The sequence below is a fragment of the Siphateles boraxobius genome, unplaced genomic scaffold (genome assembly GCF_051911475.1).
Source record: "Siphateles boraxobius isolate OS27281-9 unplaced genomic scaffold, OSU_SipBor_1 17, whole genome shotgun sequence".
Taxonomy (NCBI): Eukaryota; Metazoa; Chordata; class Actinopteri; order Cypriniformes; family Leuciscidae; genus Siphateles; species Siphateles boraxobius.
The window spans coordinates 2,713,531-2,731,561 of record NW_027508777.1 but is presented as its reverse complement, the minus strand read 5'-3'; the positions used below and the strand labels follow the sequence as shown (position 1 = coordinate 2,731,561).

Genomic DNA, 18,031 nt, shown 5'->3' with positions numbered 1-18,031 from the left:
TCTTTTCCCAGCCCTACAAATTATGTACAGAATTATTATATTGTGCCTCATCGGACTTCTTTTAAAGGTAAAATAGAGTTTTGAATTTTAAATGTTCCAGTGACACATAGGCCTATATAAACCTAACTAAGAACCTAACTAAGAAATTCTAAATGGTTGTTATTCCTCGGGTGAGTGGGTGAGTGGGGAGTGGGGGAGTGGGGAGTGGGGAGTGGGGAGTGGGGAGTTTGGGTGGGGGGTGGGCTGGGGGGCACCACCAAGCATTTGTGCTTAGGGCACCCAAATGGCTAGCGCCGGCCCCGTGCTGGACATGGCTGCTGCTAACCCCGTTTCTAAATTACTAGGGTGAAAGTTTCCTTTATCTGGGGTTAAAAGCGGGGTTTAGAACTGCGACAACACTTTTAGCACAATTAAGCACATTGTGATAAGTCTTATAGAGTGTTTGGGATAGAGATTTTTGCACAGTGTTTTAAAGAAATACTCAATGACAAAATTCCTGACTGGGAAAATAGTCTGCAGTTGCATTTTAAAAATGTTTTAACTAATAATCTTGTTATTAATGTAATTTCAGTTCTACTTTCTGAGTATGAATTATCATATACATTGAAAGTCAACAATATACAAGCACTGTGAAAGATTTGTAACTGTAACACTGACTGGCTTCTCTCCTGTATGATTTCACATTTTCAGTCTCTTCAGACCTTACTGTACATGAATTATGATCTTCCAGAACTTCTGATTGAGGCTGTGTGTGACCTCCTAATCGTACCCCTTTCAATTCAATTCAATTCAATTCAATTCAATTCAATTCAAATTTATTTGTATAGCGCTTTTCACAATACACATTGTCTCAAAGCAGCTTTACAGAAAGTGCATTTTGGAAATGTACATAGAAAAATACAGTTAGTTAATCATGTATTAATTTATGGCATAACATATCGCCGGCTTTGAGTCGTCTGTTCACAGGCGTCGAGTCGTCTCTTCACAGGTGTTGGGGCATCTAAAGTCTCCGTGAGAGGCTGGATACAAACTGGAGCTGACGAACGCTATTTACCTCGGGACTAGCGTCCCGAGATAACAACAGAAAAAAAAATTGACAAATTGAACATGGAAATAAAAACAGTATAAATAACAAAATATATATATATATATATATATATATTTTTTTATTAGTCTTAAGTGCAAACAATAACTGCAACCATAATCAAAGTTCTCTCTCAATATTCAAAGTGCAAACAGAGACCAAAACAGAGACCAGAGTTAAGAGGTGTTTACAACTACACAGCCCAGCCTCAGATAGATTTAATATTGGGAGACAGGCTACCTAATTTGTGCGCTTTGAGGAGCTTGTGTTTTACTTTCACTCTCACTTGAATTCGCCTTACTCTTGTCACGTGATCAGTGTGTGACTTTGTAGGTCGTGCTGGACGAGCAGAGCAGACGTTTACAAGTAACTAGACAACTTTCCTTCTTGATTTGGTTAATTTTCAACAGTTGCTTCAATTTTATGAGCCAGCTACAAAAGTAATCTAGACGATTATTATGGCATAATTTTGAGCACCACTAATAGACCCAATCTAATCGGAAAGCTCTCCTCTTCCTCTTTCTTTCTCTTCTTTATTTGTTCAGAGATTGAGCCTGTTGGATGCTATCAGTAAGTTCTGATAAATAATTTGACCATAAGAACCATCTTAAGTAATTTATTAAATCTAGTTTACGCTCTTTGAACAAAGCCACTCAGATCCACGCAAATCTGAGCATTCTGCTATTTGCAGCTAAGATAGTAATAATATGGCATGGTTTCACACAGTACACGTTCAGCAGTGCAATGCCCATCCGGAGCAGGGTTTCATAGCCCGGGTAAAAAGCAGTGCTAACTCCCTTTTTTTCTGGGGGGGTGGGTGGGTGAGATGCTGTCTGCAAACGCAAGGTCTCTCACTCTCTTACCTCTCTGCCGTGCGCGTGCGGTTTGGAGCACAATATCTGTCTCGCATGCACGGTCGCTCTGGATTACGGGATATTTTAACTAATTTGCGGTATAACTAGTCGATCACAAGTGGCTCAACAGGTAGATATATAGATAAACTCATCTTTCAGGCATTTGACCGACCGGGTTGACACTTCAGCGTGAGGAATCAAGGGTTGGCGTGAGAGCGTGAGAATTGGTTCAATTGCGTGAGTCTCACGCTGAATGCATGAGAGTTGGCAGCCCTGAGTTATGTTTCTTTTACTGCGCATGTAGTAACACATTTCACTTTTCACTAGTAACACATTATACACCTTGCTGTCTCACTTTGCCTTTAGCTCCAAATTCTGTTTGATCTTGCATTAGTCTCTTGCCCTTACTCTCACCACAAGTGTGCCGAAATGTTGCAGATGCTCAGCCTAACTGCCCAGATGGCAGGCCAAAAGGACTGGCTAGGTGTTTTGAGGAACACCCTTTTATCCATGGCTGCTGACGACCTTCAGCACCAGAACCAAAAGCAACTGGAAAACGAGGGAAAAGAACTAATGACAGACGACTCACAAATATCTGACAATTGAACTATTGACTGAGCTGGAATTGAAGCGCTGACCCAGCAGCTGGACAACACCAAAGATGAACTTGACATGGTCCAACGTGAACTGAGACACTCTTACCTGCTGCAAAAAGAACCACAGCAGGAAATATATCTGACTCCCTCACTTGCAATTAGCAGAGAAACCTCCCCCAGCCAAGCAAAGAGTTACAAAGGGGGGAGACAAACCCCTCTGCTTAACACGTCATCGGACAATTTCCTTAAAGCTTCTGCAGCCGGGGAATGAAAAGGATTGATTCAGACGAATCTTGAAACTACACGTGTAGTGACACTCAAAGACCTCAACAATTCGGTTGACATATCGGCCAGACATATCCCCGCATTTACTCCAGAGCTTGCAGGAGACCACGACATCCATGCTTACCTGCGAGACATTGACTTTCACCAGCAGTCTTTGATGAGTGTGAACCATCAAGATAGACTCTATCTGATCTGGATCACATTCTGCCCAGAGTTGCGATGCTTTCTGGCTCGGCAGGCAGAAAACATCCAGTCTAGCTACCAGCAGTCTAAAAACGGACTGATTGCTGCCCTAGACATCAAGCAGGGTCGGCACGAAATGTTTACTATGTTTACTATCACAGACTCAGACGAGCTTACTTCGGAGCTCGCAACGAACCTGGAATGGAGGAGGACACCAGCTTCAAGAGCCTTTTCCTCCGAAACCTCCATCCAATTGTAAGTCACCATTTAGGCATTATGGCCTGCCCCCACACGATGCCTATCCAACAACTGCGTGACCTGACACAGAAGGCCTTTAACAAACATAAGGCCTCCTCAAAAAGGGTTTGTAAGACCCCAGTGATACTGAACGGCAAAATCCAGAATCCAAAGCTGGCACCAGAAGGCACCCAGCATTGCCACAATGCAAGAGCCTTCAACAAAGAGCTCCTAGCCAGCAGAGGGCAGAACCGTCACCATAGCCATAGACCCAGACACAAGACCAACCGCTGGGAGGAGCCATGGAAAAGAACATCCTCGCCCAGTAAACACCACAGGACGTCTTACAGCAGTCTACAACAACATCCTCCTCCACATCTTTCAAAAAGAGGCTGCACAAAGACAGCTGGATATGCCTGCTTCTGAGTTACAAGAGCTGCTAGCACTAGCACAAGAGCTCCTTGAACAGAACTGATGAATACTGGAATTACCCAACACAACTCAGGCAAGCTCAAGTCAGCACTGCCGCCAGAGCAGAGTAACACTGCAGACTTCAGACGCCTGGTGACTGGGTGCAGAACCAAGGGCGAACAACCACCTGCTGCCCTTTTTGCTACCAGTACTAGGTCAGTCTGAAACTCTCTCCACGCTACACAACACCACCACTCCCTGCAGTCACAAGCAACCACCTGCCTCAAGCGACAGGTGACACGCTGTCAAGGCACCTGCTGCCTCGGCACCTGCTGCAGAGACCTGGATGTGGCTATTGTCTACATCACCCACCGTGGAACAACCACCACTCAAGAGACACAAACCGGAAGGGTGTCAGATCGTTCTGCACCTTGACGTCGCTCGTTGTTGTCTACAGCACTGACAGCAACGTTCGAAAGGGGGGAGTTGTAGCGTCTGGATCATTCACACACACACAAATTATTAATTTTATCCAATGAATAGTCCGGCAAACTCACTCTTCCAACAAAGATCAGTGTAACTTCCGCCGAAACTAACCTCCCAATGAAGCTAGCACCACTGGCAAAACTCGGGGTCCTGTTACATTGATAAGAACCTTTTTACGACCCCAAAAGGAAATTCCTATGAGCTGTGACTCTTTCTTAAATTTTACTGAGAAGGAGATTTAAGCCCTGTTAATCCTATATATTCTATATATACTGTATAACCACTTGAGAAATGAATAAACATGTATCTAATTTTCCCATCTCATGATTTTCCTTTTTATGTTGTTTGACCTATTGTTTTCTTATAAACTCTAATGGGTTAATGTTTCAGACTTTGCCTACTATGGTTAACCAGGGTCATATGTATGGCATATTTGGTCTCTGTAAACTCAAATCTTCGTTCCCCATTTGTTAATTTACATTACATTTTGCTAACTTTGTGACGCATGGGTATTATAAGAATCTTGAAGATTATTTTTCTTAAACACCCAATGAAATTACAGATTTAAATGCCTTGCCTGAACACAAAGAGTCGTAAAATCTCCCTCCAAAGAAACAAATTCTTACTGGCTGGAAGTCAATAATCATATCGATCTTGACTAATTGCTGTTAGTAGTACTTAGTAAGAAAGACATTTCCCATGCCCCGGAAATGTACATTTCTATTAATTAATTAATAACCTTATTGAGGGTTCACAGGATGAACTGAGTAATTGGTTGTAATGTTAATGTAGCTACATCAAGTTAATCCGATTAACTGACACAAATATTCATAATCAATTATAACAAGTTATGATTGGTTATTAATATTTCATAGAGCTAATTCACTACACATTAGTTTACAATTGAAGCGACTGTGATCCAACTGAATTAAATATTTTTTTATATCTATAAAAAAGCAAAACAACAGTGGAGGTGGTGTAATGAAAATCTACCAGTGGCATATTCTATGCTAATTTCACCCTGACACTGCATCATGGCGATATCACGAGACAGCTTTTCACTTGTCAAGAAATCTCGTCACATTTTAATATCGCGAGATCTCGTCGTACAAGATCTCGTCACACCCTTAGTGTTTGGACCTGGAAACTGTGATGTGTGATGTCAGACTTAACAAGTGGATAGCCCCACCAATCCCCACCTTAGCATTGTCACTGGCAGAATGTTAAACTTTGCGACAAGAAACACTTCCGTATAGGATACACCTGTGCATCCTTTCTAATAGCTCCTATGCTAATAGCTCCCTCTTATTTAAATATTTTTGTTCAACTGATGTTACTGGATCAGAGGGTGAACTCATTTTTGCAACACAGCATTTTATCACTTTCATAAGAAAAAAACAAACCAAACATTTCCTGTTTAATATTGGCACACTTTTTTGGTAACTGATCAACTAGAATTGATGGAACACTATGGGCCTTATCATACACCTGGCACAATGCGGCGCCAGGTACGACGCAAGTGTTTTTTGCTAGTTTCAGCCCGACACAGTTATAATTTTCACATCCTGCGCCACGTTGTTTAAATAGCAAATTTATTTGCGCCCATTTGTGTGCCCATGGGCGTGCTGGTCTGAAAACAAGGTGTGTTCAGGCGCATTATTGGCGCATTGCTATTTTGAGGCTACTGAACTTTGACTAGGTTTTAGTTGGTCAATGGCACAATATTGTTTGGTTAGTTAAAGAGCGCATTAGTAATATGCGCCCATAGTCGGGTCCACAATGCATGTACACTTTGTCCCGTAGATGGTCTGCTTTGGTGCTTTTAAAGAGAATGGGAAATGAGACTCTGATTGGTTTATTGCACTTTACGCCCAAACTACACCCATTACTCATTAAGAGAATAGGGACAACCCTTTTAGACCATGTGCCGGACGCGCAGACCATTTTTTCTGTCGTTAAACTAGCAAAAGTGGATTCAGATACACTCTAAGTATGCTTGCGCCGTGGTCTTCAGACCATGCTCTTAAATAGTTAAAATAGGGGTTCTGATCTTCAAACATTTATCTTCTTTGTCATTTTTTTACTGAATTTTGAATTCAAACCAACAAAGTGCCTTTTTAAAATAGTTATTTTCATTTACATATAGAGTTACATATTTTTAATTGTTACTTTCTTCTTTCTTTCTCATTTTTGCAGCCATGGCAATAAACAGATGTTCTCCTGTCATGGCATTCAGCTTGCAGTTGATTGGTTTCTTGAACGTGGCCATCAAGACATTACAGTTTTTGTGCCAGCCTGGAGGAAAGAACAGTCCCGCCCTGATGCTCTTATCACAGGTGAAAAAATTTGCCTGCTTGACCTTAGACAATCAAATGAGCACATGCTGACATTTAAACTTGTCTGTGAAGCTTTTCCTTTGTTTTATTAGGTATACATTTGATGGTATCTTAATTTTATTTTCCAAGCATCCATGTCAATCATATAAATCAAACAGATTTTTTTTACATTATTTCCTTACAGATCAGGAGATTTTGAGACGGCTGGAAAAGGATAAGATTCTTGTTTTCACACCCTCTCGTCGTGTCCAGGGCCGCAGAGTAGTCTGCTATGACGACAGGTTTATTGTTAAGCTGGCTTATGAATCAGATGGCATCATTGTTTCCAATGACAACTACAGAGACTTGGCTGTTGAGAAACCGGAGTGGAAGAAGTTTGTTGATAAACGCCTTCTGATGTACTCCTTTGTAAATGATAAGTAAGTCTGTTGAACCTGGAATTTTGAGGTATAAATATTTGTGGGATTTAAATTTTAAGTTTGCTTTTTTGCCATTTATAAAAATTTGAAAATTAATCTTGGAAAAAAATCTCCCAGGTTTATGCCTCCTGATGATCCATTGGGTCGTCATGGGCCAAGTCTGGAGAATTTCCTAAGAAAAACACCCATAATTCCAGAGCATAAGAAACAGCCCTGTCCATACGGTAAGTGTTGACCAATATTTGATACTGCCTGAAATGAAACAACTATCAACTACTTACTGTATGTATATAGCCAAGCTATCACTCACTTGAAGCAAATTAATTACATTACTCTTATCAGATGATTGCTACAATTAAATTATTAAATTAAATTAAAATAAAGTAAATTAAATTGCTATAATGCTCCCAACTAATCTTATTCTATTTTTCTTTCTACCAGCCAATGATGATTCTGAAAGCGCAGTTTGTTATAGTTACAAATAGGCCTACAACTTTGAAGCGCATTGGATTGACAGATAAACCATACGCTCTTATTTCAGTGTCCCTGTTAATGTGTGGTTATAGATAGTTTGCTTCATACATTCAGTTCAACAGCATTAAGTTATAGAGGGTAAACTTTATCACTCAACTGGACTACACAAGCATTTTAGATAGTTAGGTGTTCTTGCTCAATCCAATTAATAAATGCACATCCTTAAATGAGCACTATAGCAAATTTATTTTAAAGTCCATCTGTAGTCAATAATATTATGCTTTAAATTAATCTTTGGTCACCAAAATGACATTTTTTTTTCCTGTGAACGAAAAATGATTCATGCCTTAAAATAGCTTGAATGCAACTCTACACCCTTGCTTCACTTAGCAGTCAGACAGCTGTCTTCTAAAAATCACCAGAAACGTTTTGAACAACTCAGAACGTCAGTGGAGAAAGGCATATAGTTCATCATAACATCGTAATATACATCATACACCCGCTATATTGCTAAATCTACCCAATTTTTCATATCAACAGACAAATATACCGGGATAACCTGGCTTTTCTCGAGACTCCACTGCTAGTTTGAGGTTAATAATATGCTTAAGACCGCGGGCAAGTTGACGTGATTGTTTTTAAGGTAGTTTATGACGTCAGAAACAACAGCGATTTCAAACCGCGTTTTTGAGACACCCTAGTTCTTCAAACTATATTTTTATCTATCTATCTTCAAACTGTTTATATTTATCTATCTATCTATCTCTTTCTACCAAATTTATCTTTCTTTCTAACTAATCTTTCTTTCTTTTTAACTAATCTTTATTTCTTTCTTATTAATCAATCAATCTTTCTTTCTCTTTCTTTCTTTCTTTCTTTCTTTCTTTCTTTCTTTCTTTCTTTCTAACGAATCTATCTTTCTTCCTGACAAAGCTTTCTTTCTTTTTAACTAATCTTTCTTACAAATCAATCTTTCTTTTTCTTTCTGACTATTCTTTCTTTTTTACTTTTCTTTCTTTTTTAAAGTAATATTTCTTTATTTCTAACTATTTTTTTTCTTTCTAACTAATTTATCTTTATTTCTAACTAATCTATCTTTTTATTTCTTTATATTTTTTCTTTTCTTTCTTTTTTCAAACTAATCTTTCTTTCTTTCAAACTGATATTTTTTTTTCAAACTGATCTTTCTTTCTTTCTAACTAATCCATATTTTTTCTTTCTTTCTAACTATTCTTTCTTTCTTTCTTTCTTTCTTTCTTTCTTTCTTTCTTTCTTTCTTTCTTTCTTTCTTTCTTCCAACTATTCTTTCTTTTTTTACTTTTCTTCCTTTCTAACTATTCTTTTTTTTACTTTATTTCTTTCTTTCTTTCTTTTTTACTTTCCTTTCTTTTTTACTTTCCGTTTCTTTCTTTTTTCAATCTAATCTTTCTTTCTTTCTAACTAATGTCTTTCTAAATAATCTATCTTACTTTCTAACTAATCCATCTTTCTTTCTTTCTTTCTTTTTACTTTTCTTCCTAACCATTCTTTCATTTTACTTTTCTTTCTTTTTTTCAAACTAATCTTTCTTTATTTTCTTTCTAACTTCTAACTTCTAATTTCTAATCTTTCTTTATTTCTAACTAATCTTTCTTTCTTGCTAATCTCTTTCTTTCTTTCTAACTAATCTTTCTTTCTTTTTTCCTTTCTTTCTTTTTTACTTTTCTTTCTTTCTAACTATTCTTTCTTTTTTACTTTCTTTCTTTTTTCTTTCTTTCTTTTTTACTTTTTCATTTTAACTTTTCGTTTCTTTCTTTTTTCAAACGTCTCAAGTTACGTATGTAACCCTGGTTCCCTGAGAGGGAACGAGATGCTGCGTTGAGATGCGGTGGGAACGCTCTGCGTGATTGCGTCGTGAAGCACGTGTATAATCAGTCCAATGGAAGAGCTAGATGTCATAGGCGGGTGACGTCATAGACCAGGAAGCTATAAAGCACACCTGAAAACAGACCGCGACAGCTTCTGAAAAAGCCTGAAGCAAGTCGATCAGGGCATGCAGGAAGTATGGCAGGAAAACGCAGGGTCTCGTTCCCTCTCAGGGAACCAGGGTTACATACGTAACCTGAGACGTTCCCTTTCAAGGGAACTCAAGCTGCGTTGAGACGCGGTGGGAACCCCATACCCACTACGCCATAAAGACAAATGCCCGTTCTGTGTGAAGTCCTTGCGCACACTAAAAAGCAAGCAACCTAGCCCCAGGAGTGGAGAGGTGTAAGTCATAAAATCTGACAATGTATGTGGTGAGGACCAGCCTGCCGCATTACAAATGTCCTGAAGGGGAACACCTGAAATTAAAGCTTAGAGGCAGCCATACTCCTGTAGAATGGGCCTGAACAGCCGTAGGTGAAGGCTGTCCGGCCGCTTCATAAGCAAGTGAGATAGCCTCAACTACCCACTTGCTCATCATCTGTTTAAATGCCGGGCAACCTATCTTAGGTGACCCGAAGCAGACAAATAATTGTTCTGATATACGCCATTGAGCAGCTCTGTGGACATACGCATCCAAAGCCCGGACAGGGCGTAACAGATTAAGTTTTTCCTGATCTGGAGTATTAAAGGTGGAGGACAGAAGGCCTGCTGCACAAATGGCACGCACATTTAGTAGGGACCTACAAATACAACCCGACCTGGGGTGAAGAATTAGTATCACCATAGCAGGTGCAAATCCAAGTACGTGAAGGCATCAGCCTCATGTACCAAGGAGAAGACGAAATTAAGGATCTCTCCTCAGAGATAACCCAGTAAAGAAACATTCATACAGAAATCAAGTACTGTACTCACGGGGCAGAAACAAGATTCAGAAGGCGTTCTCTGCACCAGGCAGAGAACAGCATATTTAGTCTTCTCGTGGAGGAAGCTATAGACTGGAGTATGGTCTCCACGACCTCGGTCGAGAGACCTGAATCTATGAGCTGGGCCCCTTCAGAGGCTGAGCCTACAGTATCCACAACTCCAGAGCTCCCAGGAGCAAAGATATCGGGAAAAGCGTATAGGTGTAGCGGCAACCACACCTATTACATCACATCCAGTCCAAGCGGTCTCATGGATGCGTGAGGGAGAACCGCAAGGGCAATGCATTGTACAAGCGATGCGAAAGGTCGACTTGTAGTTTGACCGAAGTTCTCCCTAAGAAGCTCTACCACCTCGGGGTGAAGTCTCCATTGCCCGGGCACAGCCCCTGCCTCAACAGGATATCTGATCTGATATATGAGACCATCAGTGTGTTGTCCGGACCCTTCGCCGAGCAACCACTCATGATTGCCCCCGACTTGTGAGGGAAGCATCCGTCGATAGCATTATGCGTCGACAAGAAGCCCCCAACACTGGGCCTGGGCGAGGAACCAAGGTTCTTCCACAAGACCGAGGCACGAAGGCATAGCCTTGATCATGCGAAAACGGATTTCCCCTCGGAGAAAACCCCTTGGTCCTGAGCCACCACAGCAGGGGTCTCATGTACAGAAGGCCAAAAGTAACTACGTTGGAAGCAACTGCCATGAGCCCCAGCCAAAGACCTTTCACCGAGCGGCCACTCATGACCGCCCCTCATCCTGTGAGGGAAGCATCCGTCGATAGCTTGACGCGTCGACAAGAAGCCTCCAGCACTGGGCACTGGGCGAGGAACCAAGGTTTCTTCCACATGACCGAGGCACGAAGGCCCCTTGGTCCTGAGCCACCACTGCAGGGGTCTCATGTACAGAAGGCCAAAAGTAACTACGTTGGACGCAACTACCATGAGCCCCAACAGTCTCAGAGACTGTTTTGCAGTGAGTGACTGACCTAATTTTACAATCTTTACGGCTGTGAGAATCGCAGAAATACGTGCGGGAGACAGACGTGCTTGCATTGTTGTCGAATCCCATAATACACCTAGAAAAGTGGTCCTCTGAGCTGGGAGGAGTACACTCTTTTTGGTGTTGAGCCACAACCCCAACCCCCTTATGTGGGACACAACGATATCTCGATGTTGAACTGCCAAAAGCTTGGACTGAGCTAAAATCAACCAATCGTCGATATAATTTAATAGGCAAATGCCCTGGAATCTCAGAGGAGCCAGAGCTGCATCCACGCATATTGTAAAAGGTGCGGGGTGAGAACCTAGGCCGAAAGGAAGAACCCGATACTGGTATGCTTCGCCCCTGAAAGCAAACCTCAGGAATCTCCTGTGATGAGGATGGATAGATAAATAAGCGTCCTTTAAGTCTATTGTGACAAACCAGTCCTCGGACTGAGCCTGTGACACAATCATATTTAGCGTAAGCATTTTTTGCATACTTTGAACTTAAGATTCTGAAACCTGCTGTTTAATTGACGCAGGTCTAGAGTAGGACGCAACCCCTCATCCTCTTTTGGAACAATGAAGTAATGGCAGTAAAACCCTGACTGTCTGCCGGGAGGAGGAACCCCTTCTACAGCTCCTTTTGCAGAAGTGTCAGTACTTCCTGCTCCATAACCAAAGCCTGCTCGGGGTCCACCACAATGGGGAGCACACCTAGAAATCTGGGCGGACAAGAACCGAATTCTGAACCCTTTTCTATAGTGAGCAGGACCCACCGAGAAATATGTGGCAATAGTTTCCATGCTGACAGAAATTCTACATGGGGAACCAGTCTCTCAATACTGGCATCTGGATTTGGTTGAACAAGCGGCGAACCGGCAGGGAAGAACCGAACTGACTGTTCTACGACCCTCCTCGGAGGATCGTATGGGGACGCTGACACCTCGGTGCCCTGAACGGCGAACCGGCAGGGAACAACCAAACTGGCAGCGCTGCGACCCTCCTCAGAGAGTCGCACCCCAGAGGGCGCCGAGGAGAAACGATTTCTCAAAACCCAGCAGTCTCAGGAACATTAGATTGGTGAGGAAGAAACCTCTGGAACGCCGCTGAATGGTTTATTTCTTAGTTTTTTTTAAAGCGAAGCGTCCAGAAGACAGACATAATTTTATCTTATTTTTCTTTATTTTTAAATGAGAAAAACGTATATATATATATATATATATATATATATATCACTCCGTGGCCACCAGCAGGAAAACAACCGAACTGGCCGTGCTGCGACCCTCCTCAGAGAGTCGCCCCCAGGGGTGATAGTAGAAAAAAAGCCTGAGCCTGAACTTTTTTCCCTGGGACAGATGCGTAAGGGCGAGTTTATCCTCCGCTAATTTCTGACACAAAGTGTTCTCTGATACTTCTAGTCTTCTTATATTGTTGTCATATATTTTTGTCATTATTTTTTGAGAATGCAAGACACACACAAACACATGCCTATCTTCATGCCTATCTTCAACTCTTTTTAGTTTTTTGAATTCGACCCAAATCCTAAATTTCACTTGCACTGCACTGCAATGTATTTTTTTCATGATTAATATTGCATTGCAAAATAATGTGTGCTGGTCAACTAGTCTAAAATTAAGAAACCCCTAGAAAACAGTAAAAAAAAAAAACATTTGTACATTTAAGATAGTTCTACTTAATTTGTTATTCCAATATCCAAATATGAAAGCCTACTTGATAAAAAGAAAAGAAAAAAGGGCTTTTATTTGTGCCGTGCTGTCTTTGCATTTGAACATTGCACATTTTAAACAGGACACGCATTAGCTGAATAAACGTTATCCAATACAAACATCCTTATAGAAAATAGTTGACAATGAATAGACAGGAGTCCTGTCACAGGACCAATAATAGCAAAATGAATCACTTATTCTAAAAAGAATATCAAATATATGTTAGAAGAATCTGACATAGGGCTGTGTTAATAGTAAAACGTCCTTCATTTAACGAATTTTAAAAACACAGGATGGATAATAAAAAATGCTTTCTGGCATTTTGAGAGGAAAAAAAACACAGAGGACGCAGAGGAGAAACAATTTCTCCAAACCGTCCCTCCCCAGTATAGTTTATCTGTTTTTGAACGACGCAATTCTCGAATAGCGTCAGTGCTGACAACCTCACATTCATCCATGTCTTTATAATTCACCCACCAGCGCTGCCTAATAAAATTTTTCTTTATTTATTTAAAATGGCTGGTGGGTAACGTCGGGGTTAAAAATGATGACGCCGACTCTGGAGAGAGAAAGCTAGCAAGCATCTCTTTAACCCGAGGAACTGTCATACCATAATACTTAATACCCATAGCATTACTATAGTTAGACGTTTGGGCATTAAACACATAAAATAGAAACCGGCTTATTCCACGATCTCGACACCTCAGTGTGGTGTGGAGATAGGGAAAAATGGCAGTCCCCGACAAGGAGGCTGCGATACAGAGTTTTTCTGTTTTTATATATATTTTATCTAATAAACTCTCTTTTACACTCTCATAATGTTCAGCTGGCCAGAAAATATTTAACTAGCAACAGCACTAGATAAACCTCCTTTTAAAGCTCCTCTTTATTCAACAGAGTTATGAGCTGACTTATTTAGTCATTTATTGAAAACTCAAACATCCGTCTTTTTCTTAATATCTTTATTTGTTTTGTTCTCTTTTGTTTTTTTAAACAAAACACTAACGATACCAATTCCTCGGAACTGGAATCGCCAGCACTGGATCTGGCAGATGAAAGCTGAGATAGGGCGGGCGCGTCCCAACCCCCACTGTCAGATCCGTTTGCGAACCCCAAAATGCGAGTCGCCGCCGTGCATCGGCAACAGCGGGACCCACGTGGGGAGCGCGAACCGAACCGTCCTCCTCGAAGAACGCCCGGCGGGAGCGGAGCCGAGCGTCCTCACGGACAGCTTCTCGCAATGCTCACAGTCAGCCCACTCGAGAACTGACTGCTTTTTTGGGATGCTCCACTCCCAAATAGTACCAGAAAGCTGATGTGTGTGTCCCCACCCGTGATATAACGTGGGCAGGGAACAACGTGAAGCTGCTTGCTCTCTTTCGCCATAATATATATATATATATATATATATATATATATATATATATATATATATATTGCAACTTGACAGACAACAATAAATATGAACAGAATACACAGATCGCTTGCTGAAGGCACAGAAGCTGTCGCGGTCTGTTTTCAGGTGTGCTTTAAGGCTTCCTGGTCTATGACGTCACCCGCCTATGACGTCTAGCTCTTCCATTTGACTGATTATACACGTGCTTCACGACGCAATCAAGCAGAGCGTTCCCACTCCGCGTCTCAACGCAGCTCGAGTTCCCTTGAAAGGGAACTAATCTTTCTTTCTAACTAATGTATCTTTCTTTTTTACTTTTCTTTCTTTCTTTCTTTCTTTTTTACTTTTCTTCCTTTCTAACTATTGTTTCTTTTTTACTTTCTTTCTCTTTCTTTCTTTCTTTTTTACTTTTCTTTCTTTTTAACTTCGTTTTTTTCTTTTTTCAAACTAATCTTTTCTTTCTTTCTAACTAATCTATCTTTCTTTTTTACTTTTCTTCCTTTCTAACCTTTATTTCTTTCTTTTTCTAACTATTTTTTTTTACTTTTCTTCCTTTTTTACTTTTCTTCCTTTCTAACCATTCTTTCTTTTTTACTTTCCTTTCTTTCTTTTTTACTTGTCTTTTTTTTCAAACTAATCTTTCTTTATTTCTAACCAATCTTTCTTTTTTCTAACTAATTTATCTTTCTTTCTTTCTAACTAATCTTTCTTTTTTCTAACTAATTTATCTTTATTTATTTCTAACTAATCTATCTATCTTTCTTTCTAACTAATCTATCTTTCTTTCTTTCTAACTAGTCTATCTTTCTTTCTAACTAATCCATCTTTCTAACTAATCTATCTCACTATTCTTTCTTTTTTACTTTTCTTCCTTTCTAACTATTCTTTCTTTTTTCTTTTCTTTCTTTCTTTCTTTCTTTCTTTCTTTCTTTCTTTCTTTCTTTTCATTCTTTTCATTCTTTTTTACTTTTCTTTTCTTTATTCTTTCCTAACATTTCTAACCATTCTTTCTATTTTACTTTTCTTTCTTTTTTCAAACTAGTCTTTCTTTATTTCTAACTAATCTTTCTTTTTTCTAACTATTCTATCTTTTTTTCTTACTAATCTATCTCTTTCTTTCTAACTAATCTATTTTTAATCTATTTTAATCTTTATTTGTCTTTCTTTCTAACTTTTCTCTTTCTTTCGTACTATTCTTTCTTTTAATCTAAGATTTCTTTCTTTCTCTTTCTTTCTTTCTTTCTTTCTTTCTTTCTTTCTTTCTTTCTTTCTTTCTTTCTTTCTTTCTTTCTTTCTTTCTTTCTCACTATTTCTTTTTTACTTTTCTTCCTGTCTAATTATTCTTTCTTTTATACTTTTCTTTCTTTCTTTTCTTTCTTTTTTCAAACTAATCTTTCTTTATTTCTGACTATTTCTTTCTTTCTTTTTTCAAACTAATTTTTCTTTCTTTCTAACTAATCTTTCTTTCTTACTAATCTTTCTTTCAAGCTGATCTTTTTCCTTCTTTTTTCAAACTGATCTTTCTTTCTTTCTAACTACTTTTTATTTCTTTATTTTTTCAAACTAATTTTTCTTTCTTTCTAATTAATCTTTCTTTCTTTCAAACGGATCTTTTTTTCTTTCTTTTTTCAAACTGATCTTTCTTTCTTTCTAACTAATCCATATTTCTTTCTTTCTTTCTATCTAACTATTCTTTCTTTATTCCTAACATTTCTTTCTTTCTTTCTTCATTCATTTCTTTCTTCTTTCTAAGAGTGGCACTTTCTATCCATCTCTAATCTTTCTTTCTAACTAATCTTGATGACCTATCCACCCAACCATCCATGGTCATGTTAAAACATGCTAAATCATGCTAGCAATGTGGCAAACCATACGTGAAACATGTTTTCAAACTTTCTGGCTAGGCTTTTCAAAGCCAACTTAAAGTTTGTCTACAAACTTTACCATCTAGTTTATAAGTAGAAGTTTTACAAAGTGCTTAAAGAAGTAAAACATTTGTTTACTTATTTCCATTAGGAAAGAAGTGTACCTACGGTCACAAGTGTAAGTTCTACCATCCAGAGCGTGGTACACAGCCACAGCGAGCTGTGGCAGATGAGCTCCGGGCCAGTGCCAAGAACTCCACAGTTAAAAGTCTGGGAGAGACATGTCTAGAGAAGAGTCATAGTGTGCCTGAAGGTTCCCGTTATGACAAAGCCGGTGACAGTAGAAAATCTCAGCCAAAGAGGCAATCTGACCCCAATATCCGTGCCCTCTCTTACAGTGATGTAGAGGATAAGCTGTGTTCAAAAACCAAAGCAGACCAGTATAAGAGCAACCTAGCTCTTGCTCCAGCTCAAGGAGGTCCTCCTTTATCTCATGGGCATAGCCAAGACTTAAAGGATCAAAATATTTGTTTGTCGAATAATCAGGAAGATCTATCATTGTCTCATGCAGAGTCCCACAAAACCTGTGAGTCTCCAGAACTTTATTACTCCATGGTTAGGGCATATTCTGGCCTAAGCCTACCCTCTCAGAGGAGTCCAGAGCGTCACTTCCTGTTCGATGCTGACCCACGGACCAGCTCAGTGGCAGCAGACTGCAGCAGTGATGGCAGCATGAGCTCAGATTCTTATGGCATGGCAACCCACACCAAGCTTTCTAGCATGAGCTCTCCTGATTTGTTACTGGATGAAGGTATGAAGTGTCATTACCACTATCATCATCGTAGAAATTACCAGTTACTCTCTGTTATTCCTCGACGGTGCATTCTCTCCCCTGCTACATCTAACCACCCTGGATTCCACCACAGTATACTTAGTGTTCATACCTTTGATATAGAAGATCAGCAAGACCCCCACTTCCAGCACTCCAGCATGTCTCCTCAACTCCAGCATCAAGTGGTAGGCACTCGCTCAAGCTGTCCTCAAGACTACCCTCCTCTCTGCCAGGGGAACACTCACTCCCAGAACTCTCCACTGGGTTGTGGCCTTTCCTCAACACGTGTAGAAAGTGTGTCAGACTCCAGACTTTATGAGCACTCTCCATTACTGCATAGAAAACCCTACTTATCCCAAGAACGAAAGACCAATTGGGATCCATATTACAGACAGCACCCACAACCACGCTACGAGCCCTTGAGCTTCCAGGAAATTTCAAAGAACCGTGAACAGATGTGGCGGATGCCATTGGACTTTCGCTCCACTCCTCCGCCCCCACATTCATACCATCTGCCCCATATTTCCGCACAACAGGACCAGGAGCCAGTCGCCTCAAGTCGTTACCAGGAAGTACGAGAGAAAGTATTTACCAACCTGTGCAACATTTTCCCCACTGAGCTAGTACAATTGGTCATGGGCTGGTACCCTAATGTGACTGATGCCCAGCAGTTAGCAGCAGCCATCTTGGCAGAAAAGAATCATGCTAAATACTAAGTGCTGAGGTGTTGAAAGGATACTGCATCCAAAAATTCAATGTTACACTGTGTTTATATTTATAGGAGTAAATTATGTGAGAATATATTTTTTTGGGTGGAGTATCCTTAAACTTTGACTTTCTCTGCCAGCTTCTTGCACCCTAATGATATTGAGGTAGCTGGAGTGAATGATCAATCTATTTATGTTAACCATTGCATTCAAAGTACCATGTTAAATATTTTCTTTGATGGATTGACCTATGGGAATACAATTTTAAAAGTAATTTGTCTACCAGAGGTGTGAATGTTGTGAAGCATGTGATATTTATTTTCTG

General features: G+C 40.0%; 1 protein-coding gene and 1 long non-coding RNA gene across 2 annotated transcripts in view; one reads left to right on the top strand and one right to left on the bottom strand.

Moving 5' to 3' along the window:
- LOC143740177 (putative ribonuclease ZC3H12C) overlaps positions 1-17,715 on the top strand; it is an 82,345-nt gene extending 64,630 nt beyond the window's left edge. Inside the window, exons 4-7 of the mRNA XM_077232224.1 lie at positions 6,333-6,472; positions 6,657-6,891; positions 7,009-7,115; positions 16,319-17,715. Of these exons, the coding sequence (XP_077088339.1) occupies positions 6,333-6,472; positions 6,657-6,891; positions 7,009-7,115; positions 16,319-17,715 (1,879 nt within the window). The remainder of the gene's footprint in view (positions 1-6,332; positions 6,473-6,656; positions 6,892-7,008; positions 7,116-16,318) is intronic.
- On the bottom strand, positions 15,796-16,188 carry LOC143740130 (uncharacterized). Its single transcript, XR_013204757.1, has 2 exons — positions 16,116-16,188; positions 15,796-16,074 (listed from the first exon to the last, which is right to left on the bottom strand). It is a non-coding gene; the product is annotated as an uncharacterized LOC143740130 (long non-coding RNA).
- Positions 17,716-18,031: the final 316 nt, after the last annotated feature.